Raw genomic sequence first — 24835 nt, 5'->3', positions numbered from 1 at the left:
CAAGGCCAAGTAAACGAGCGGAGAACTTTGGTAGAATTCAGATCATTGCTCACTGGCCCACCACAAGCTGCCCGGTGCAAACGGGTTGGCTCATCTAAAAATGACACTCCTTTTCCTATTACAGGCCAGCACACTCTACAACTGTCCTCTTACTTAGTCTGAACGATAATTCTGCAGGAATGGGCATTATTATCCTTGTCTTAGAATGATAATCTGAAGCTGAGGGGGTTTAAATAATATCCAAATTTGAATCCAGGCCTGAACAGATCCAAATTCACATTCTTACCACCTCAGTCCCCCGTTTCTAAAATTGATCGTGAATCGTCTCTACTTTTTTTCCTATAGAGGCCCCTCTAGCTGGGTCAGGATAAAGTGAGTGAAGAAATCCTGAGGGCAGGAGAAGCAGCTGCTAAACATTCAACATAGGTATAAGGAACATAAGCAGGGTGCCTGCTAGAAGGAGCCCCAGGCAATGTTGGGTACCATCCTGGGCTGGCTCAGCCTGGTGACCCTACGAGGGGCACTCTAATCCCTTTTAACAATTACTGAGCACTTACTCTATGCCAACCACTGCGCCAGAAGCTGTGCGGGCAACATCTGATTTAATCTTTGCAGCTACTCTTGGAGGTGAGCGCCTTTATTATTACTATTTTACAGATAACACAACAATCTCAGAGAGGTTAAGTAACTGGCTCAAAGTCGTATGGGTGGTAACTGGAAGAGTGGGGATTCCTACCCTATTCTCTCTGATTCCGGAGCATCTGCTGTTAGCCACTAAACACACTGCTTTCTTCACCCCCCCGTTGAGAAGACACTCGGGGAAAGCTCTCCAGGTTAAGAAGCAGTGAACATGGTTTCGGAGTGTCAGCTCCACAGGATCTAGGCTAACCTGCGAACTGGAATTCAGGAGGTCTGACTTGGAAGACACTCCTGCCCATCACTGATTGTATTTCTTTAAGCAACTTATTTGATTTGCACCTCAGTTTCTGCATCTGTAAAGTGGGAATAAATTGAAGATAACCCATGTTCTTTGAAATATTGTAAAAACTCCCTATAGAGCTGCTACACTTGGGAAGAAAAGTACAGACTGAGGTTAATAAGTCAGCTAAAGTAATGGATTTATAGAAATTAAGAGGCTGAGGAACCTTGAGGATGACCCATGCCCAGCGAGCATATGGTTAAGTACATGGATGCTTTGCTGGCTGTGGGACCCTGGGCAGGTCACTTGACATCCCTGAGCCTCAGCATCCCTATCTGTGAAATGGAGATAAAAACAGTACGACCCCGCAGGTTTGTTGTGAAGATGAAATGGGATGATGTAGGCAAAGCCCAGTGACCTGCACATACTAAGTGCTGCATAAATGCTCTATTTTGGTGGGGAAACTGAGGCCCTAGCAAGGTAAATGCTTGTCCCTGGTTGCACTGTGAGTTAACGGTAGAGGAAGGAACAGAATACAGGCCTCTTGGTTCATGTTACTTCTCCTCAGCTGTGCAAACTTAGACACATTCCTTAAAATTTCTAAGGCTTAGTTTTACCATCTGTTAAATGGGGACAATTCTTCTCACCTCTATCGATAAGGATGTGGAGGGGAATTAAATGAGCAATTCAAGTAAAGCCCTCAAGCTGAAGCATCTTGAGCGCTCACTGAACGTGAGCTGCCATAGCTCTTCCTTCCAGTTGGATTTAAAAGAGATTTTATCTTCAGGAATAGGAATGAGAAGAATCTTTTCCTTGGGTTTTTTTTGCTGAGTCAGAGAAGGAGTGGGAAACACCCACCACAGAAGAGAAGCAAGTGTCGAGTGGACAAAGCCCAAATTAAGGGAAGCCGCCCAGCAGAAGTCACTCACGGTAACCTCATTTCCCAAACTAAACGGACTTCTCCTGGAGGCACAGCACCTGGAGTAAGCGCCTTAGTCCTCTACGTGGGATTCTTTCCCTTTCTGGTTCTTCTAGAAACTTCTGTCAGCTCAAGTCAGAAGCACTGCATTCGTTTTCTGCGGCAGTACTGACTGTCACTGTATTTGGAGACTGACTGCCCAGGTACCGGCCACACCGTTGTCATTGACTAGCTGTGTGCCCTGGACAAGTCCTTTCCCTGAGCCTCCGTCTGTGGTTGTAAAATGTGGACAGAAATGCCTGTCCACCACATGAAATCATGAGGTGCCACACGAACATGAAGTGTTGCTTGCTTTGTGTTACCATTTCATATTCGCACTATCTGCCTCCAGTCTGGAGGAAACGAGACACTGGTGTGACCGCCTTTAAAGAGCCAAATTTCCCTCCAAGTCCCCAGGACTTTATTGAAGAGGGAGCAGCCTTCTTTTCCGTGTGTGGCCCTGCTACCGAGGAGGATGTCAGCAAAGCACGGGACAACTGTAAGTGGCTCCGAAGGCTGTTTCATGGCGAGAGGGATCCGTTACGGGCTGTTTAGCCAAAGCAATGCGTGCAACGCAGGGGGACGCTGCACCAGACCATACGGATCAGTGCCAGGTACCCGACGGCCGCCAAGGGCCAGAAGGCCCGTGTGAAAGCGGCGCTTCTGCCTTGTGAACTGCCTGGCTGTCAACAGTTCCATCTCCTCTTCCTTCCTCAGAGCCCCCCCCCCCCCGCCCCCACCACACCCAGGGGTGCCGGAGCAGAACCAGGGGCACCCATGAGACTGGGCAGGACCCCAGCCCCCTGGCCCCTGCTTTTGCCTCGAAGGCGTCACATTTGGGTTTCTGTATGTCATCCGCCTTCAGTCTGGGGAATTGCTCCTCTAAGGGCGAGTTCCTCTTTGAAGTGAACTTTTGAGTAAGGATGATCTGCTTTGCGCAGATGGTTCTGCATCTGAATAAGAGGAAACCATCACGCGGATGCAGAAGGAAGTGTTTTGTGTTTCTTAGGCAGCAAAGAAAGCTTCTGAGAAATAACAACAACAACAACAACAAACCAAAAAAAAGAAAACCACCCACTTTTTTTTTTTTAAGCTTAGGGGAAATCCACGTATCCACCCTTATTACAATGAGCAGGAACCATGTAATACCGGGGATGTACGTGGCTGTGGTGATGTCAGCGTAGCTGGTGGCGAATGTGAGGACACGGGAAGAACGCTAGCACTCAGCTCATGTGGTCGTGGTGCGATTGAATGAGAAAATCCCTCTACGGACTGCTGAGCACATAGTAAATGCTCAAAAATACCACCTGTCGTCATGACTCTGAAGACGCCGGGAAGGATTCCGAGAAATCCTGTGTTTTATAGGTTGAGTTGTCTCCCCACCACAAAAGAGGCTGAAGTCCTCAATGCCACCGTCCGCGAACGTGGCCTTATTTGGAAGCAGTTTTCTTTGTCAGTGATCAAGTTAAGTACGATGAGCTCATGAGGGTGGGCCCTAATCCAATACCTGGCTGGTGTCCTTAAGAAGAAGGAAAATGTGGGCACACGCACGTGCAGACGGTGCCGTGGGAGGACGGCAGGTTTGCTCCCACAGCCGAGGAACTGCTGGAAGCTGGGGGAGAGGCCTGGGGCAGACCCGGTCAGACCCGCATGGCTCAGCTGAGTCTTTACTCGCTGACTTCTAGGCTCCAGAAGGGTGAGATAAGAAATAAACTTTTGTTACAAACCACTCATTTAGTGGTACTCTGTTATGGCCGTCCTAGCAAATGGAGACACGCCCTTTCAGAGTGCCCCCATGGACAAGCATATACAAGAGATATCTTAGAAGTAGCTGTTGTATCTATTTTCAGAAAAGTAGAAACCTGAGCGTAAAAATCACTATAAAAGGACACTGTTGGTTTTTGGATTTATCACACAATTCCAACCTTCTTTTCTTCTCCCTTGTTTCCAAGGAGTCTAGAGAGGCTTTCCTGGCTTCCTTTGAAGTGAGGGACAGCCATGTGACACAATTCTGACTAATAAGATACAAGTAAAATCCTCCTGGTATGTGTGTGGGGAGGGGGGAGGGCATAGTTTAGGCTTTTCTAGATAAAAGGGACAGAGATCTTGAATCTTTCTCCCCTCTTTCTTCCCCCCTTGAAGATGGATATGATGCCTGGAGCTGCAACAGCCATCTTGTTACAATGAGGCAGCAAAACCAAGGGGAAAAAACCCTAAAATGCTGAGAGGGGCAAAGTGGAAAAATAGGAAGAGTTCATGTCCTGGATGGCAACACTGAGCAGCATAAATGGTGCCAGTTTCTGCCAACCTTGGATATCTAGCTAGCTAAAAAAGAAAATAGCGATGTAAGCCACTGTTAGGATTCTTACGGTTGTCAGTTTATGATAACTTGTGGCTGAATGCCTCCCCTAACCAAAGTGCTATCTTGACTGGCTGTCCTAAGCAGGGCTGTCAGCTCTCCTCTGACTTTCAGTTTTAAAGTGCATTTCATTTATTTCCTACTTCTTTCTGCCTGTCCCCTCTTCCAGCAAGCCCCGACGTAGAGAACTGGTTAGGGAATGTGTCATCTTTCTGCTGTCAGGACAAGGCTAAGGTGCAATGGACCAGTGTTTGCATGACCAGAGGGACTCAATTCGCTCTTCTCTTGGGAGCATTGTCATTAAGAGTAGTTGCAAGGACTTCTGGAGGTTGGAGATGCATGAAGTCAAAGTCACCAGGCACATGATTATAAGTTGAGCAGGAAACATACAGATGAGGACATGGACTTGGAAGTTAAATGGACCTGTGTTTAAATTCCAAATCTCAACTACTGACCAGTGTGTGACTGGGGGCAAGTTACTCAACCTCTCTGAATTTCCTTCCTTAATTATAAATAGAAAAGTTAAGTCATTGGGAAGATTAGATCAGATGTTGAATGTGAAGTTCCTAGACACAGTAGGTCTTTAAGAAATGGCTGAATTCACTGTCCTTTGGGGAAGATCTACATTCAGGGATACTGGTCATTACACCTCTTCAGCTGAACCCTCTTCTCAGAGCACAAGTTTGACTAGTTCAGACAAATAACTTCTCAGAACCTAGCACCACAGCTTGCCTCCATGAAGGGGACTGGGGACTTGGAGCATGAAAAAATAGCACTAAGAGGAATAAGCAACACAGAGCCCAAGCTGACCCACAGGGGGCAATAAATAGGCCTGAGATCTCATTTTAATTTTGGTGGTAAAAGGAGAAAAAAAATACACCCAAAGACATGATTATAAGTTAAGGAGAGCGAGATTTCTCAACCTTGGCACCGCTCACATTTTGGGTTGGATGATTCTTTGTTTTGGTGGGCTGTGCTATACATTTAGCATCTCTGGCCCCCTACCCACTAGCCACCAGTAGTGCCCTTAGCGTCTCCCAGTCATGACAACCAAACATGTCTCTAGACACTGTCAAATGTTCCTAGGAGTGGAGTGGGGGTGTGCTGAGTCGGAGCAAAGGGCAATAGAACACTGATGTACAAAAGGGTCTCGCTGGGTGAACGTTACTGGTGTCGATAGGCAAGTGGTCCCCAATGCACTGTAACCCTGCATAATGTAAAAAAAAAAAAAAATAGCAAAAGAAGAAAGGAAAGAATTTGCACATCTCAGAGCCCTGACCACCTCATTAATGAGCAAAGGTCCAGGCGACTGGTTATTACTCCATTGAGACTGCAGAACAAGGAGTGATAATATTTGGACTATTTCATCAATCTGTGCCAAGGACCTCTTCAAATCAAGTCAGCTTAATGGGTAAAATATTTGATATTCTGTAAAAAGACCTAGCGGGTTCCAATCCATCCTTTTCACACAAAGCACTAGTACAGCAAAAAGGATCACAGGGAGAACAGTTATGAAAAGGACGTGGAGCCCGAGAAGGAGCCTCATCCCTGTTTTCTAGCCACACCCCCGACTTGAATGCAGAAGGGCATCCCTCCTGTTACACGGGCAGCATTTGCAAAGCCCTCGGCTCCTCCCACACACCCAGACTATAAAAGATCTGCTGATAGGTGTGGCTACAACATAGGGTCATTTGCATTTTACTCTCATTCTCCACTACTCCCAGGGATTTTTAGAGGGTTCTTCCCCAAGAACATCCCTCTTATCTTTCATCATTTACTTATCAAAACACAGCCTTAGAGACAGTGGCTACTCATTTACACTTCTCTCAGGACCTTTTCGGGAGCCCTTGGTCTTGAGATTGTAAAACACTGTTGTACAAGACTCTGTTGTATGTACCACGGAGCAGTGAAGAGGGCAAAACTCGGAAGAAAGGCTGTTCTGCATGAAAATATTCATACACATTATTTCATTATACACTTGAGAAATGACAAGTTGGTTTGCAAGAATAGTGTAAGATGTTCTCTTACAATTTTCCCCATGGTTAAGAGCCTGTTCACTCTGTTCCAAACTCCACTTTAAACTTCTCCTGGATGTCTTACAACTCTCAACCAATCTTTGAGTCCTAAGTGCAGGTTTCTTTCTCTTTTAAAGAGGCTTTCAGAGTGTCGCCAGCTATAGGAATGCTATCAGACAATACTGTAGTATTATCTTGTGACTGTTCTAACTGGCTGGTTAGTCGACTAAATTTAAGTGCCATTTAAAGTAACTCTCACATTTATGATTGAGCTTTGGGCTTGTTGGGGCTGTATGGCCCCACAACTAATCATTGCACAAGCATGACATCCGACCCCCCATCTCCCTCCCTGGGGAGGGTGCAGGAGGACTCTAAAGGCTTCAGGGGTGGGCTCATGGGAGCATCGTAGTATTGCCTCTCGTGGGGTGACATGGAGAAGGCAGAGATCTAACATCTGCCTTAACCCAACCAAGCTTGGAAAATGGTTGCTGTTTAGCAGTCCCTAAAGACCAGCACCATGGCTTGGGGTCAAAAACTGGACAAGAATGGGATGTCCAGCCTTGTGGCTGAGCCTTACCTCCTGCTCCCTTGCCGCAGAAACGAGACAAGAGGTGAGAAGTAGGAAGAAGGAGAAACAGAAAGCACAGAGACGTAATTATCTACTAAATTGAAGCTCATCCCCACAGTTAATCCAGATAACACCTTTGGGGCCTCAACTCTCTCGGTTAGTTTGGAAGCTAACTCTAAAATTCCCCAGGTAAGCACACTGTTTTATGTTTTACTCTGGGCACCTAGCATCTGAGAGGGTATTTCACGCACTTCAGTCAAATGTTAAAGCATAGAAAATAAATGGAGACTTCGGCGTGGTGCAGAGGCAGGACGGGGGGAGGAGGGTGCCCGCGCGTTCCCTGATGTCTGGCCCTCTCGGCCTGGATCCATAAACCCACAGCCGACCTCATCCATCTGACCCTTCAGCCTCGGTACAGTGACGCAGCCTCATTTGCAGAGACACAGGCAGCTGCCTTGGAGTTGAAACCTGCTCTCACTGTGACTATGTAGCAGATTTATCATAATTTCAAACCTGCCTCTAACCAGCTGATCAAAAGGCAACTTTCTTCTTTGAAGATTTTCATTTGTAAGCTTCAGTGCCCCAAATCAAAAAGGGCAATGGTACAGACTCCCAGGTCCACATTCTGCATTTGTCAGGCAAGTGCCTTCAAGTCCCAGAGTGTGCTTTTCTATTTATAAGTGGGTATGCTGAGTTTCAACGTATAACCTGATGCCTCTTTTTGGTTCACGAAATTTGCACTACGTATGAGCGCTGTTATGGAGGCATTTTGCTAGCGTTTTGGAGTTCAGTTTTAACCCAATTCTGCTCTCCTTTTTCTCCACAGACTTTCATACAAAATCCGGAGTGAATGCCTCAGAAGGGGTCTTGATGGGTTTTATTGGATCAAAGGGCCCTCTCATAATAAAGAAACCGCACAGAGATTTACTGAGTGCATTAAAAAAAAAGAATGGCTTCTTGCCAGGGCTGGTAGAATTACACGCCAATAAAAAAACGTTTGGGCCAACCATGCTTTTAGAAAAGTGTGTAGTGATTTAAAGATGGTGGGTTAATTTTTAATTTTTCAGCTCACCACTCTTGACACTACTCGTTTATAGATCCAGGTTAGAAACCTGAAAGATATACCAGATATTTCTGTTTTCTTCATCTCCACAGTCAACACAATACAAATCACATCGCAAATCTGCCTTTTCTTCTTTGGAAGAAATCTCTCACAGATGTACTCTGTTTCTCTGTTTCCATGGCTCCCCTTCTAATCTAGGCCCTCGCCAATCCACATACCCACTGATTATGGTCAGAGCCTTTGGATAAGACTTTCTGTCTTCTGTCCCATTTCTCAGTCTATCCTGAATCCTCAATCAATTAGCAAATAAATATTTATGGATCATCTACTAGGTAACTGACAAGACAGCATGTCATAATTTTATATTACATTCCTGCTTATGAATTCTAAGTACCTCCCTATAGCCAAACTAACCAAGTTAAATCTTCTGCCAGACTTCAGGCCATCCACCATCTGGTCCTGTTCTACCTTACCTCCTATTTTCCACCACTCTTCACTAGGCAGCTCTCTCCTCACTGGCTGAGCCCCTCAACTCCCCTGCACAACGCCCTGTTAATTCTGGCCTCTCCCCTCCCCTGCTGCCTACAATGCTTCTCAAGCCATTCCCACTTCCACTTCTCTACATCCTTCCAGGGCTGGGTTGGCCTGGAACTGTATCCCCCGGTCATCCTCACCTCCTCCAGTCCTTGGGTTTCTCCCTTCTCTGAACTTTAATAACCTAATTCCTAAATTGCACCTTAGCATCTGTGTATTTTTTTCTTTTGAATGAATTCACAAACAGCACGAGTATTAATAGATATCAGTATCTGCTTTAAATGTCACATAGGAAGACTATGATAAAGGTACCATCATCATCAAAACTGTTATCAACCATTTCTTACAGTTGAGAAAAATGAGGCTCAGGGATTAAATTGACTTTCCCCAAAGCATGCAGCTACTAAGGGTTGAGATGGGAACCTAGCCAAACTAAATCCAGGCTTTCTGCATGGGACCTCTCCGATGGCCAGCTGGCCCCTAAAGTGGGGAACCACTACACCCAGAAATCAGGTTCCCCGATCCAGGCGAACAATGACGCGGGGAGTATGAAGTTTCAATGAGCCATTATTTGGGTCAAGAAGGAACAGAGACTGGGGATTCTGCGTTGATAGCACTTGCAAAAGCAAACCTATCTCAAATTGAAATCAACTCTCCTTCTCATGGGTGCCCTTCTATACCCAAGTCCCCAAACCATTCTCAAATCCTCCTGAAACTCATCTCCCGAGACCCCATAGTTTCCTTGGCTGCGAAGGGGCAGGGAGGGCCCAATTCAGTTTCTCGACCCCCACACCTCAGTCCTGAAAAGAAGGGAGGCCAGAGTGTGCCTGTGCTGACTTTGAGTTCCTGTATTAGGAAAGTCTCAGATGAACAGCTGAGTTTGCTTGAAATTAAACAATAAAACTTTGTGCAATCTTCAAAGTGAAGTATACCTGTGCGTGTTGATGCGCATACGTGGGTGAAAATAAGATAGCACCTCCCCCCCCCCCCAAACCACATGGATTTCTCCATCCCTGGCTTCCTCGCAGATTTGAGCAGGCACCCAGGTGGAACCTGACTCCAATTGCGGCTCATTAGCACAGACGAATAGAAGTTTAAGGGAAAATGTGTAGTAAACAATGCTAATCCTGGCTTAAGTGGGAGAAAGTGACCTTTCTCCCTTCCCTGAAACAAATCGCTGTCTCAGGCTGCGTGGGCCCGCTTTACTATTACCCGTTAATACGGCCGCAGCCAGAAGCAGCAGCTGTGGCCCCGCGAACGGGCTCCACAGTCAGGCTGAACATAATCCCTCGTGTAATGAAAAACCTATTTCTATTTCTGAGGCCTCACTACTCTTCATACTGAAGAGCCTTGTGCCTGTCACACATTTATTGAAGCTTATTACTCATCTAGGCAGCAGGGCCCAGTTAGTATTTGGAATTATACTTTAAATCACAATTTTTCTATTATTTATTTTAGGATTCCAAGGCTGCGGTGAAAGCATGTCAGTGTTACTCCTGATGCGCTTTCAAAGGCATTAAAGCCCCAAATCAAAATTCTTTTCTACGCAGGGAACCTTTCTGCATATGTGGCAAACCTTCAGTCAAGATACGAGGGTCCCCCGGTCGCCCTGGTGGGCCAGAACCTCAGGACTCTACCATGGTCACGTGGCTCAGGTTTTAAGTCCCTCCCTACTCAGCATCGGAGTCATCTTTCCGGGGCCACTGGCTTTCCTCCCTCCTCTCACATCATGCTCTTTTCTTTAGCTTTCGAAGATAAATGGATAGAGTCTCTTAGGATGCTGGGGACAGGAGTGTGAAGAGACGGGCTAAAACTGTAGCCTCATCATCCAGTGGAAAAATAAGAACTGGCTTAATCTAAGTCAGAGGATTTTCTGAGCTGACCACGAAGTCTGAGCTTCCGTTTATTCTCTAGGCCAACGGTGAGCACGTGGTTCCTTCTTGTTCTGTAGAAGCCAGTGGAAACTGTAATTGTCTCTCACTATTCATCGGGCCCCCTTCTCCCTTTATATGCCCAGGAAAAAAACCCACACACATACCATATATACTACAGTTACTCAAAGGAATGCCTTCCCCTATTTTTGTCCCTGGGCACGCGCGCTTTTTCTCGTGATCCTTGTTTTCCCCTCGGCATCAACAAAGATTCTTTGCCGTTGGGGTTTGCATCCTCCTTGGCCTATCCCATGAATGAAAATCAGCCAAAATGTGACAGCATTGCACAATGTCAGGAATCCTCTCCACTGTTTTGCAATGCACACCTAGTCACTTTTCACGTCTGGAGTCCTTCTCTACGTTTCCACCGAGAGAGCTGTCAGACTAGTCCTGCAAAGAAAACCCCTGCTGTCTGTCCATCTGACCTGGTAATTGGGTTTAGCCCAGAGCCAACTGGGTCCACTCTGGGTATCTTCTCCACGAGCCAGGTTTTTTGGTGTGTTCTGTCATTCTGTCCTGTGCTACGGTGGGAGACAGAGGCACAGGGAAGTTTTTGGTCTGGGGGAGGCAGTAGCAATGTGTGATCAAGAAAGAATTATGAAGGGTGTGGGCAAATGAGCCAAGGTACTCAGACATGCAATTATGAGAAGAGTTCAGGGTTGGCTTCCATATGATCTCTCTCTCTCTCTCTCTCTTTTTTCCCTTCATGTTTTGACAGCCTTCTCCCTGGGTGGGGTACACAACAGCTTGTTTAATAAACCCCTTAGTCATGCCAACGTGACAGACGATTCTTTTTCTTCCTTCAGGACAAATTTAGTCACAGATACTTCAGTTGGGTCCACTCTCCAATTTGCCTCTGACATTAAAACAAGCCATTGGTATTTCACTACAATACAGAGAGCACTGCTGGGTCAGCTGACCTTTCCAAAGGCTTAATTCCTGTCGGTTTTGAAGAGAAGAATAAAATACCATGCAATCGGCATCCACATTCCCACAAAAGAAATAGAGATATTTTCTCCCAGACAGAGCCAAGACCACGAGCCCTTGGGTTCACTTCTGCCCTGACCACCCCCACCTAAAGAGCTAAGGCAGAGAGGTGGGGGCTGGGGGGCAAGAAGTGGGAAAAAGTTGCCATTGGCACACCAGTATATTTTTTAAAAGTCTAAAATGAAAGGAACTGTAATGTATGTATATTGCTTTTAAAAAATTAAACCTGACAGAGCAGGATAAATGTGGGCTTGTTCCAAGGATACTGAAAGGTAGGCCGTATAGAAGAGGGGATAAGAGGAGAAGAAGCAGCGACGTCCACATCTGTGTGAATGCAAACACTGTGAAAGATTTAACCTCTGGAAGCAGGGTCGGAAGCTGGTTTCCTTAAAGTCAGACCAAATGTACCTGTCAAAACGTTTCATTAACATGTATACATATTGGGGGCGCCTGGGTGGCTTGGTCTGTTAAGCGTCTGCCTTCTGCTCAGGTCATGATCCCAAGGTCCTGGGATCAAGACCCACATCTGGCTCCCTGCTCTGGGGGGAGGTTGCTTCTCCCTCTCCTGCTCCCCCTGCTTGTGCGTGCACGCTCTCTGTCAAATAAATAAATAAAATCTTTTAAAAAAGTGCATAAAAAATGTACACATATTGCAGACTGTTCCTGACCAGAACATTTGGGGCAGGATCTGTGGGAGTAGTGGTGTGGGGGCACCACTCACACACATGTCAAATAGGGGGGCTGACCTCCTGTTCCTTCTTTCTTCTTGCCCCACTACCCTGCCCTACCCCTCTGACCCCCCCCCCCCCCCCCCCCCCCCCCCCCCCCCCCCCCGGCTTGGGTGAGTAGTAAGTTGCTATCAGCCTGGGCACACCCATGTCCTATCTGAGACCAAGACACGCCCAATTAGGAATCAGGAAACCTTTCCAAATATTAGAAGTTCATAATCCACTGAACTTGGTTGGGAGCTAAAACTGTTGGGTCTTCTCAGATATTCCTACTGGACCTTCCTTTACACCATGAAGATAGAGAAACAAGGCAGAGAAAGGATGTAGTATAAAATAATTCTCCTCCCTCATGTCCATTTCTGATCAAGATTGAATAGAAGACTTTCGAGAATGCCCTCACTTGATTAAAAAACAAATACACTTGCTTCCTGGCTTCAAGGGTCATTCTAAAGACAACACATCTGAAGACAAAGGTGATTTTTCTAAGCCTCACTTTCAGTGCTCCCCTAGGAGCCAACAGGCACATTCATTCTTTACTTCTCTTACATCATTCGCAGTGGCAAAGACTGTTGTGGAATTACATGAGTTTCAATTAGACCCAACAGAAGATAAACCAACCTTAGTGAGAAATGATTTTGTAGGAGGTGATTTTCATGCCCCCCCACCCGATACACTGTATTTGAAATATAGATGGATGTTCAACATTAGACCCATTACTCTCATCTATTAGGCAAGGGCCTGCTGTGTCTATAAATTCAATTTCCTTTATCATGGTGGCTTTCTGGTTTATTTGGATAAATGTTGAGCTGTCCACTGTTATTTATCTAAGTAGTTCATGAGGGAACCGAAAGTTTAATGATGTAAGATGAGGGGGTGAAACAGCACCTCCAAGCAATTCTCAAGGATTGCTTTTCATCTCATTACCTTGGTTGGACTTATTGGTTCAAGAAATCATGCAGAAGATTATGTGTCATTGGAGGTGCTGGGTGTCACTTTCCCCCCATTCTGGCATCTTCTAATTGTTCCACGTTTTATCCTGCTCAGCAGATGGCGTCTCATAGCTGGCATTGCTCACGAGCATTTCTAATTACTCTTTTCACAGCTTCTTATGCCTTTTCCTTTACTTTTTGTCTTAACTTCAACGCATTCTTTCTGGTATGTCTCCTCCTCCTCCTCCTTCTTCTTCTTCTTCTTTTTTTTTTTTGGTAAGCTTTACAGTTTTTAAAGTAAATTAAAGAGGAGATAATGTCTTCATTTGACAAAAACAGACTAGCTAAAAATAGACACAAATCTCCTCAATTTCTTATTGTGTAATGGTTAGACCACTTCACATTTCTAGGGAGAAGAAAGGATGGCTGACCATTTGCTCATACTGATGAGTTAATAAAAAGCTTTTTAGTATAAAACTTCTGTTCCCTGATGGGTCTGGGAAAAATGAAACGCAAATGTCTTAACATCATGGCACAGGTCATTTATGCAAAACATAACCTACCTAGGCTCTCTCAGCTTTCGTATTAAGTGTACTATTTTATGGGGTTGCTTATGAGACCCTGGGACTAGGAAGAAATTTTGAGTAAAAGTGTCCTAGATTCTGAGGCTGGTCAGCAGGTTTCAGAATACAATGTGACTAGCCAATCACTTGCCTAAAGAAAATTTCTTGTGTGACGGAAAAACATAAAATGAATAAATTTAATATACCTTAAATTAATAAAAAAATGTATTATAGAAAGACACGAAGTTGCACAAAGATTTTTCATGGGGGAAAAACATCTTTAACCTACAAGTCTTTCAAGAGCAGAGAGCTTTCTCAAGGAAGTATACTAAATTTCTTATTAAAAGAAAGTTTAAACACATGAACTCTAATTGGCTGAATGCCCTAGCAGTCTAGGTTTGTAAAAATTTGGGGCCTAAGGTAGCCTTAAAACCAGTTTCAACAATGCTTCTAATTCAAAGGCGCACCAAACTTCTTTGCAAGATGTCATCTTGTTTATCATGGCCTGAAGAGCAGAATGCATTTGACACACTGCCACTTACTTTTCCCTGTGGAATATAAGCAATTCTAATCTAAACTTCATTAACGTGCCTCTAAAACGCTCATGGTGTAATATAAGTAAGCAAACTGATAGGATTGCATCATGACCGCAAAGGCAAAAGCAAGGTAATATGCCTTTCTTTTATAAAGATCAGAGTCCCTAGGGGAGTGCCAAACGTGTTTGTACAAATCTTCCCACAAATGACCTAACTCCACCGAAAACCCATCCCAAGGGAAAGGCCTTCCCTAACAGCTGTGAATCAAGTCATGATGAAAGAAAGGCAAAGATTGGAGGCAAAGCTGATCGTCCCTTCTTATCCGTAGCTTTGGTTTTTAGGGAAAAAAAAGTCTTTGAAAGATGATACATATTATGTGTTATATCAACTTCTCTTTCCAAGAGGGGAGGGCAATATTTTCTTCGGCAAAACTCTTTTCTTATCAACACGTAGCTTAGGACTGCTGTATTTTCTGAGACAATCTGATATTTACATATTTATTTAAGGCTAGAAGTTGATAATAAAAAAATGAAATTAGTGGAACATGCAATGCATTATCCTCTCTTTTATGGTAATATTAAATACGTTAATGGAGTTGATGGACCATTTGCTCTCCTAATGCAGAGGATCTTAATATGAGACATCAATTTAATAAATGATTTATTTGATGAGAAAAGGGCTCAGGCAAAAATTCTGAGTGTCTATTCTTAACAATCAAAATGTGAATTTTCTAGAAAGGAATTTTCAATGAAGGGCACAAGAAGTATGATTTAAGGTGACCTTAAGAAAAATACGAATGCTCTAAAAGTTCACTTCAGGGTCAAATTTCTGTTGTATGAGGCTACACAGCTAAGTAGCGCATTTCAGAGCACAAAAGATTCTGCATGGCTTGTGTACACAGACCTAATTCACCATATAATAGTCCTTTTCTCTATTTGGTGCCTTGTAGCAATTGCTTCATTTCTTAGCACTTCCTCATTTACAGGGAAGCAGCCAACAGACTTTCAGATTTATGCCATTATTTGCTTCTTCACCTTGAACTCCAACTAAATTCTGCTATACTTTTGTAATATGAGTGCCAAATGGTGGCCGTATGCCAGACACAAACACTTCCCAGTTTCACTCAGCTAGCTCTCGATTTCAGGGAATCACAGATTCCTGCTAGAGGGCTTAAATGTGGTGCTTACACATCCCCCCTAACTGTTCCGTTGCCTAAATGCTTTCTAACTTGGAAATGCAATTTGGGAACAGAGGCAATTACAACATCAGGGAACCAGAAACTTCCCTTTACATGAGGGAACCAGTGAAATTAGGGCTTGAGGATTCTGGGTACTTGATAATGTTGTCAACAAACGATCCAACTCAGCCCTAACTCTAATCAGCATTTATTACTTCAAAAGATATTTATCGATGCTCACACGGTGTGAGGCACGGTTTTGGAGATACAATGATCCAAGAACCTGGTTTATACTTGGCGATGGACCTGGTCTAGGAGTGTGGTAGCCAATATAATCATCATAATGAGTTTCTATTGTGTGCCAGGTACCATCACACTTCACTGATGCTAACACTCGAGGTTTTCATCTTTTACCTCTCTGAAACCAGAACGCATTTTATAACTGGTGTTTCCATATCATCGTGGCTGGCCAGGCAGCACACTGGGCTGCTGGTCTGACTATGCACTTATCTAGTCACATGGGCGTACATCATTCTCACTGGTCTGCGGCTACCTCTTTCCAAAACTACAAAATAAAAATTATAAATGTTAAGTACTTCTCAGCACTTTGGGGATACACACAATAATGACATTTCTCATGCTTGATGACATACATTTGAAGAAAAGTTGTATACATATATAATTTCAGCCAACGCCTGAAACATCTTTACAAAGCTGGAGCTATCCCACTGTTCTGGATCAGGAAACTAAGGTACAGGGAGATTAAAGAGCAAGCCCAAGTCACACAGCTTTTAAGTATACACATCGTAATTTGAACTCAGGTCTCTCTGACACCAAAGCCCATGCATGTGCTTTGCATTACATCAAGCTGGTTCTTTTCTTTTCTTTTCTCTTTTCTTCTTTGTCTGTCTTTCTTTCTTTCTTTTTCTTTTTTTTGAGGGGGGAGGGGCGCAGGAAGAGGGAGAGAGAAAATCTTAAGCAGGCTCCATGTCCAGGTTTGGTCTCACAACACTGAGATCATGACCTGAGCCGAAATCAAGAGTCAGATGCTTAACCAACTGAGCCACCCAGGTGCCCTCAGCTGGTACCCCTGCAGTTGTGTTATAGATTAAAACGTAGAATGAAATAATCCTTATTTATAGTACATTAGAAGCTGTATCCAGAATTCTAAATCATGCAACAGGTAAAAATAAACAAACGCATGCAAGACTTAAGAAATGAAGGATTTAAAGGCTTCCTGTGGAAGGTAAAGGATCTGTGCGCTTGGCGACCACCCTAAGTGATCCAGTCAAATAAACTGAGCATGTGGAGACAGACACGATAATGTCATAGCATCCCATTACTGCTTCTGAACTGATGACTGCTGGAGAGGTCACTGTCATGAGAAATTTCAGGACAAAGGCCAGAATGGTGAGTCAAGGGATAGATAGGTGGTGGACCCTCCATATGCATTCACCCAACACATGCTCCATGGAGCCACGAATCACAGCCACGGTGCCTTCTCGTCAGCAGATCGTACTGATGCCCTAACTCCCTGTCGTGGTCCTTGAGGGGCGTGGGGATGTAGCTCCTACTCAGTCTTCCCTGGTTTTGCATTAAGATGGTCTAGAGAGTAAGGACCAAGAGTCGCTTCCTCTTCCTCATCCATGGAGCTTGCCCATGAGGGTGGGAGAGCCCTGTTTTGGATGACTACCTTGACTTCCGACAGGTGCCTTGTAGCAGAAAGCAAAGACACCTCAGCTCGGTAAAGGAACTTCCCTGAATGTCAAACACGAGATACGCATCCTGCCACATGGCTGCTAGGTGATGGAGACCTAGCTAATGACTTAATTTACTTTCCATAAATTGACAGATCCTCTGCAATTGGATGTGCAATTATGAAACGGGAGCCCCACTGCCGAAGACTCACCAGTGTGTCAGCGCTGACGGGACTTCATTATCTGGTTAAGAGCACATTAGCATATCTCAAGTCTGTTCCTAACATCAGAACTGACATGACTGGGTCTCCTGACTTCTTTGTGGGCAGTTCTCTTCTTCTCTGTGGGGCGAACTACAAGCTTTGACCATCTGGGGCAGGGGAGTTGGGTGGAAATGTTACTTGCAGGATTGCTCAGATTTCATCACCAGCCTTTTGCGTTTTAGATACTGGGAGGTAAACCCATAATGTGGAATTCACACAGAGGGCAAGGATTAGCATCTCTCTGGATAGTCAAAGAACAGTGAGTCTGAATGAGAGGGCCAACGTTTTTTCTCGGCTGTATCCTCACAAAGGATGCCGGGTAAGTGTACTGTTCTCATCATTTTTCTGTCATTTTCTTTATGTTTTCCCCAAATCTGTTCTGTTCAGCGAGATGGGAATACACAAAATAGCAGTTCTGAACACAGGATTCATCAGCAGGAGTCTCAACATATCAATTTTCAAGTGTAGCAACTTTAAACACATTGTAGGCTTTTAGTTTCCATAGAAAATAATCTCTCATTGTTTTCAAAAGAAACTGAAAGCACCCCAAATTACCACACTTTTAACATCCTGACATGTTGATGGCCCGCGTTCTTCCCAGATCAAAGTGAGAGTGGCAGAAGACAGAGCGCTGAGCAGCTTACTTAAAACATAGTATTTCATATTTGGCAGGAATTACCGTAGTGAAAAAAGACAAGGTGACTTTCTAATATATATATGTATTTTAGGTTGGCAGAGATCTGAAGAGCTAAAAACTAATTTAGGATGACATAAACGCTCTTATCTTTCCCTCCACCCCCTTCCCATCCCAACCATGAGAAGAGCTTTTGACAGAAACTCAGCGTATGTTCCGTATTGTCTTTAACTCGCAGGTGATAGTCTCAGTCCTGTGTCATGGCGAACCGCTGTGTGGACTCTCATCTCAGAATTTCTAGGACTATTTGGATTTCAGCAGTGAGGTCATCCATCACAAGCATCTTTCTTCCTTGATGTGGGGCAGCCTGCTGAAGAACTTTGGTGCCTTTTAAGGAAACTAGACCTATCCAACCTTAACCTTGGACAAGACGGCAGTGATGTCCTCCAGTGAACCTGCACCCTTGCAGCCTGTTGGGAAACCCCAACAGAGAAAGCACCAGGGGCTGAGGCGCCTTTGAAAACAGGCAGTGATTTTGCAGAGAAACCCGGGGTAACTGAAGATCGAAGACGAGGGAGTACGTGGCTAAGTGTGCAGGCAATTCCACACCACCCAAGAGTTGAAGCGCTGTTTCACGCAGCCTATTAGGATGGACATTTGAATCCTTTGGAAAGTTTTCAAAGAGAAAAGTGGCTTGTTTTTCCTACTTTTTGGTCTGGATCAGAAAGTCAGGTGTAATTATTCACTACGGAGAGGGGTTGCCAGCCTCAGAAAAAAATCACCTGCTCCATTTACAGTGGACATAGAGCTGGACTCTGAGCCAGACTGGAAGCAGATTTCCTTTTCTCTTCTTTTTTTTCTTCTGTAAATGCGGGGGCACTCTGAAAAGGTATTTTTTAGGAAAAGAACAGTAATATAATCAAAGAGGGGTTAGCAAACCGTGGCCCGAGGGCCAAATCCAGTCTGCCACCTATTTGTATGTTTCGATCAGCATATGAGCTAAGGTATAGTTTTCCATTTTAAATAGTTTTTTTTTTAAATCAAAAGAATATTTCATGACACGTGAAAAGTACATAAAATTCGAATTTCAGTGTCTATACTTAAGAGTCTCCTGGAACACAGCCACATATGGCTGTGGGTATGGTTGCTTCTGCCATAAGACGGCAGAGTAGACCAACTGGGATGAGACTGCATGACCCGCAAAACCAAAAACATCTATGATCTGGCTCTCCACAGAAAATGTTTGCTGACCTCCGTAACCGAAGATGTTTGGGAAAACAGCAACGTAAGGAAAGGCTAGGAGACTGAGGAAGAGAGATGGTTTCTCTCCACTGCGGGAATCATCAGAAGATGGTTTGGGAAGGAAAGGAACTAATTATTCTCCCTTGTTCATGAGGACAAAATCAGATACAGGGAGTTGACGTTACAAAAGGGATCATTTAGAGCTCATGCAGTATTTGGAAATAATCAGGAGAGTAATCAGGAGACCAAGGACCTAGTCTTACCCTTGCAACTAGCCAGCCACGTGACTACAAGCACTCTGGGCTCCAGCATCAACTCCATGAAATGACTGTAATACACCAGTTTTTTTTAGTTTCTGCTAGAGTGTATGGTGGGGGCTGGGGATAGGGTTCAAATTTAGTAATTACATAAAGGTGCTTTCACTGAAAAAGCCGACAGTTCTCAGCAAATGAAAGTTGCCCATCAGTTATTGTTATGTATACGACGAGGATAAAAACACAGTAGAGTTGGCATAAAACAGGTGAGAAATTCTATATTGGTTACATGATCCAGAAACTGAGGGATCCAGAGGGATTTCTGGTGTTGCAGGCAATGAAAGCACGTGAGCTGCCCCAGGATGTAAGACAAGAGGGGAAGCTCTCTTGCGTTTCACAGCCAGTACTCCCTAGGAACCATGTGGGCCAGGGGCTGAGTGATGCACAAAATGGTCCCCTAGTGGTTTATGCTGCTTTTCAGAGTAATTTATTCCAAGATGTTATGTACACTGGAAAAATCTGGCATTGGAAGAATCTGATGGAAGAGTGTATCATAAAAGATCTTTGTCCCCGGTTGTGTCAGGAGGAACCAGGGGATCTTTCCTGAGTTGGTAAAGGCCTACGTCTTCCAATGTGTGCAAGGGTTGACCTTAGTCTTCTTTCACACTCACTCACATGCTGGATGTAAGGAAGAACTCGTCATGGGGCCGAACTATTCCAGATTGCTCATTTCTGGAGTCTTCTCTCCACGGGTTTGGTTGTGTGAGGAAGATAATTTGACCTATTTGTCACAGCTCCTGGCAGGCCTGAGCCCAGGGCCTATCCATAACTATCTCGGGGCTGATGCTTCAGTTTCAGGACTTGTCATGTTCTACTGGAACACGGAGTCATGTATGAACCAGAATGGGCTCAGGTCTTAAAAACTTGGGTCTCCGTAACAGGAGGGCTTTAATTTTTATGTTGCCCTTCTGTCCTTCCCTGATGGCTTGTTTTCTCGGTGGGCACAATCACTCGTTGCTCCCAACAGTACTTTTCTCTGTGTTTATAATGCACTGTTTATGCCCCTGCAGCTTTGTAATTAATAATATACTGCTTTTCATCTTCAAAGTGATTTATACACATTAATTAATCCTCGCCATACTTTGGAGTTTCTGCACGTAAATAACCATCATGCTTCTGGATTTTACTTAGGAAACCAAGACCCAGAAAGAAAACAACTTTGTCAAGGCAAAGGAGAAAAGGATCATTGGGTCAAGATCAGCATTCAAGACAGTGACCCCTCCCAGTGCTTGCAGAGCTGCCGTCACCTCTGGAGAATAGCCCTGTGGCTCCACACTCACCACCATTCCTGCTGGGGAAACTGGCCCCTACCATCGCTCATTTTGAGTCATAAACTATGCTGTAATACTCCAGGGTTAAAGAATAATCTTACCTAAAGCATACATAATAGAAAATGATGGATTATAATCTAATAAACCATCCTAAAATGCTCAGGTCCAGCTTCCAGTAGCCTCCAGACGGAGGATAAATATGTTTCCTAATCCATCATTTACAAGTTACACACCCAATTAAAACATTAAACTCTCACTATATGGTTTCCCCATTTATGTAATTGCCCTACAGAAAGCTATTATATTTTAACTATCAAGCTCAATACATCAGGCAGTAGCCATCTACCTCTCTGGCAAGAGGAGTACGAGGTACACTGGGGAGGGTACTGGCAGAGGTGAGCAGTGCCTCAGTTTCTGTGTCTGGGCTCCCCATGGTGCCCACCAGCTCAACAGAACATTAAGCCTGAGAAGTGAGCTCACGGACCCTTTCTGATGTTTCTGCCACAAAGCCAAATCACGCAAAGACCCTGAAGGCAATTCAATTCGCTTCTACCAAGCCTCCTTGAACAGTTACCTGGGGAAGTACACGAAACTACCACTAGTGACACAAAAGAGTCTACGCAGGCGATTGAGCGCGAAACAGACACCCTCCGCCTCCCGCAAGTCAATCCCTTACTCCAGCCTTCATCAGGAGCAAGTGAGAAGCAGACATGACTGTAAATGAGGGTACGTGGGGGTCAGACCTCAGTCCCCACGTGGGGCTGGGGTTTACAGCACCAAGGCTTTTGCAAAGTTCCAGGTAAACACGGTACCTTTCCCCAGAGTGTCACTTTTCTCGCTTTTGGAGGGCATTCCTAGGAGATGTGACTGGTAAAGAATATAAAACGGATTTTTCTGTATTACGGTGAGCAAAGTGATCTCATGGGAGACGGTGAAAACTTCACATCAGTTTTTGGCTTATGATGGCCTTGGGCACAGCCCCAGATCACTGGGGTCGCATGGCCACCCGCCCTCGCCATCAGGCAAGCTTGGGTAGAATGGTCTAGGAAGTCCTGGACCAATTCCTTCCCTGGAAGGTACCACACCGTCTGCCTGAGGATGAAGGACGTGTGGACACCCCACTGCTGAGGGAGAAGGGTCAGCATCAGAATGATCAGGATTGCCTTTTTTTCTCAGCATAAGTATTGAGAAGAATTTTGGAGTCGGCCTCTTTCTGCTGGTATTTTATAGGCTTGCTTTGCAACATGGCACAGCCCAACTGGGGAGGCCTGTCATAGCTGCCCTGAAACCAAGCCGGAACCATCAGGTGTTTCAAATACACTTGAGCAAACATCACGTGGCCTCTGCCTGGGCCAGGAGCTCTGCCATTGGCAAGCTCAGTTCATACAGCGGCAACACCGGGGCTCTCTGTTGGGGCCAAGAGCTGTGAGCAGGCTTTGTGGCCAGCCCAGGGTGCTCACATGCGTGTGGTGCCCTGTCCCCGAGCTCTTGGCACCTGCTGCTTGCCACAGTTACAGGGCTACACCCCATGGATGCAAACCAACATCCTTGGCATAGGAAGAAAGATACCCCAGCAACTTCACCAATCTGCTACCCTAAGTTACATCCTGAGTCCCCAGAAGCACAGGTGGCATGAGAGATGAACCTGATTCACGACTGTGGTGCAATTCGTGACTAAAAGGACAGAAGTAAAGGAGAGGATGTGGGCAAGATCCACTGTGCATGGGTGACTGGATTCCATACAGAGACCCAATTGGGTGTTCTGACCTCTCAATGCTGTTTCTGTCCCACACATCTGGAAATAAGCGAACTACTCAGCTAGACGTTAGCGTCAAATCAAGATGCTCCCAGACAAGCTAGTCACTATTCTTCTTTAAGTGTTTGGCTGAAGTTAATTCATATTGTATGCATTTTAGAGCATAGACCTGGGTTAAAATCCAGGGACAGAGGAGACTAGAAGGCTACTTTGGGAATGAGGGATGGGTTTGCAGAAACAACAATTTTCAGCTCGTCTCCAAGAAAGAATACGGTAGGGATGCTTACTTACACGTCTGGTAAATGGTATTTCCGATCTTGAGAAAGAAGCTCATCAGATTGAAACACATTTCAGGAGACAAAAAGCACTCTCTCCCTCATCATTGTTTCCATCTTTCCGGAGCCAACAGGCAAACCGTACAGACAAGAGAGGGCTTCTCCATTCACAAGCCCACGGCCTCTGCCCCACCCCCTCACGGCCAGGGTCACGGAGTGGCTGCCCGGACTTACCTATGAAATACGCCAGCAGAATTGCCAAGAGGAGGGCTGCGGCGATGGCGGACAGGGCGGCACATTTCCAACTGCAGTATTTAGAGGGCTTCTTCAGCTTGAAGGCCTTCCTGGAGAAGGTATTCCGGGGCAGCAGGCGGGGTGGTGGCGTGTAAACGGTTCCTGAGGTCAAAGGGTATCCCGGAGAAGAGCTGCTAAACAGGGGCGTGCTCCCCGAGGAGGTCTTAAAGAGAAAGTGCCTGGCAAGGAAAAGGGAAAGAGTGAGCACGGACATGGGCTGTTCCTGGGGAACATCCAGCTGCTTTTTCTTTCACTCTGCTTTCCATCATTCGAGTGCAGTCCTAGTCAACCGCTCTACCTTGTCACGGACAACAGGGCAAAGATTTCGTTGGATGGCGATAGAAATTAATTCCACAAACTCTCAACATTTTATGTGTTTCCATATACGTCTAGATTTTGTCTTCCACAACAATCCTGACAAGTATTCAAAGCAAATATGGACACCAGGTTACTGTGTGTCACTTGGAGATGATGGTGATGACGATGACACAAAGCAGCGTTATGTATTAGAACTTAACGTGTAAAGTCACTAGAAATGCATTGTCACAACTACTTACAAACTAAGTATTCACATATCCATGGATTTAAGAGACGAGAAATCAGGCTTGGCGAGGTCAAGCAACTATTCAGGGATGTGAACTCTGAGCTCTATCTCATGCTGAAGTCTGTGCTCTTGAGTGTTCCCTCAACTGTCTCTCCTGAGCCTTCTTCCTGGGCTGTTTGCCCTCCTCCATCTTGCTTCCTGTCCTGAGACGGCCTCTCTAGCTCATGTGATCCTGTTTTTTTCTTTGGCAACATCTTGCCTGCCAATGAAACAAGGTGCTCTTGGTCTCTTGGGCTACAGTGTGACAATAGGCTAAGGGGGTCTACGGTTGACACCTCATATAACCCTTCCTCGGGGTCAGGGGACTGTAACTGCAAGGACACTTCAAGGACCATAAATTCTCTGACAGATTTTTCTCTCTCATGTGTTCCATTTATGAGACTTCAAATGTGACTTGCCACACCTTGTTTCAAATGATGAATTGTCTTCCAGGACACAGATACAGGACTTTAAAGCACGGATTAAGTAGTGTCTAGAGTTTGAGCAGCTGGAGACCGGAGACTGTGTCTTCTTTTACACCTTGTTCGTTTTTATGTTCCCAGGACCCAACTCAAAGTTCAGCATGCATGGGAGAGTTTAGTGAATGAACGAACGAATGAATGATCAAATGGAGTTCCCTCATGTTTTGTGAATTTAAGATTCCAAGATTCCAAATGTCATACAGGTTATCTCCCTCCTCTTCAAGTCTGCAGTAGGCACAACTATACTTACGGACCACATACTATATGTCAGTTACGATGCTAAATGTTTTACTTGCCTCCAAACCTCATACCAACCCTATATTATTACAATTTTACAGATGAGAAAAACGGAAGCTCAGAGGCAGCAGGCAGGGTCACTGGGGCGACCACTCCCACCTGACTCCAGGTCCTCCAGGTCGACCTCATACACCACACTGCCCCTGCGTGTGGGACTCAGCAGGCGATCCCGGCGGGATTCTGAGGCAGGATCACTATTATTACAGATATTTGGATCTTGGCTGCTTCCAGACAAAACCTTGCAAGTATCTTAATCCTTGACAAAGACCAAACAAGCCTGAGATGGCTGACAATCGTGTCAGAAAATGAGTATCTGATGAGTAAATGATTTAACACAGCTAACATTAAAACAAACAACTGATAGTTAAAAACTTTATTTGTACTCTAAGTATGTTTGATGATCTGAATAAAGGCGAGAGGTTGGATTCCATAAATAAGCCTTTGTATTCCTTGTCCAATA

At 45.0% G+C, this 24835-nt stretch overlaps 1 protein-coding gene across 12 annotated transcripts in view; it reads right to left on the bottom strand.

Moving 5' to 3' along the window:
- TENM2 (teneurin transmembrane protein 2) overlaps positions 1-24835 on the bottom strand; it is a 523183-nt gene that overhangs the window by 234584 nt on the left and 263764 nt on the right. For all 12 annotated transcript variants that reach the window (XM_044388563.3, XM_048224309.2, XM_048224310.2 and 9 more), the window contains one exon: positions 22954-23192. In XM_044388563.3, the coding sequence (XP_044244498.2) occupies positions 22954-23192 (239 nt within the window). The remainder of the gene's footprint in view (positions 1-22953; positions 23193-24835) is intronic.

Source organism: Ursus arctos, unplaced genomic scaffold, assembly GCF_023065955.2.
Source record: "Ursus arctos isolate Adak ecotype North America unplaced genomic scaffold, UrsArc2.0 scaffold_15, whole genome shotgun sequence".
Lineage (NCBI taxonomy): Eukaryota > Metazoa > Chordata > Mammalia > Carnivora > Ursidae > Ursus > Ursus arctos.
Note: the sequence above shows the minus strand (reverse complement) of the source record. Positions and strands in the feature narration are given on the sequence as shown.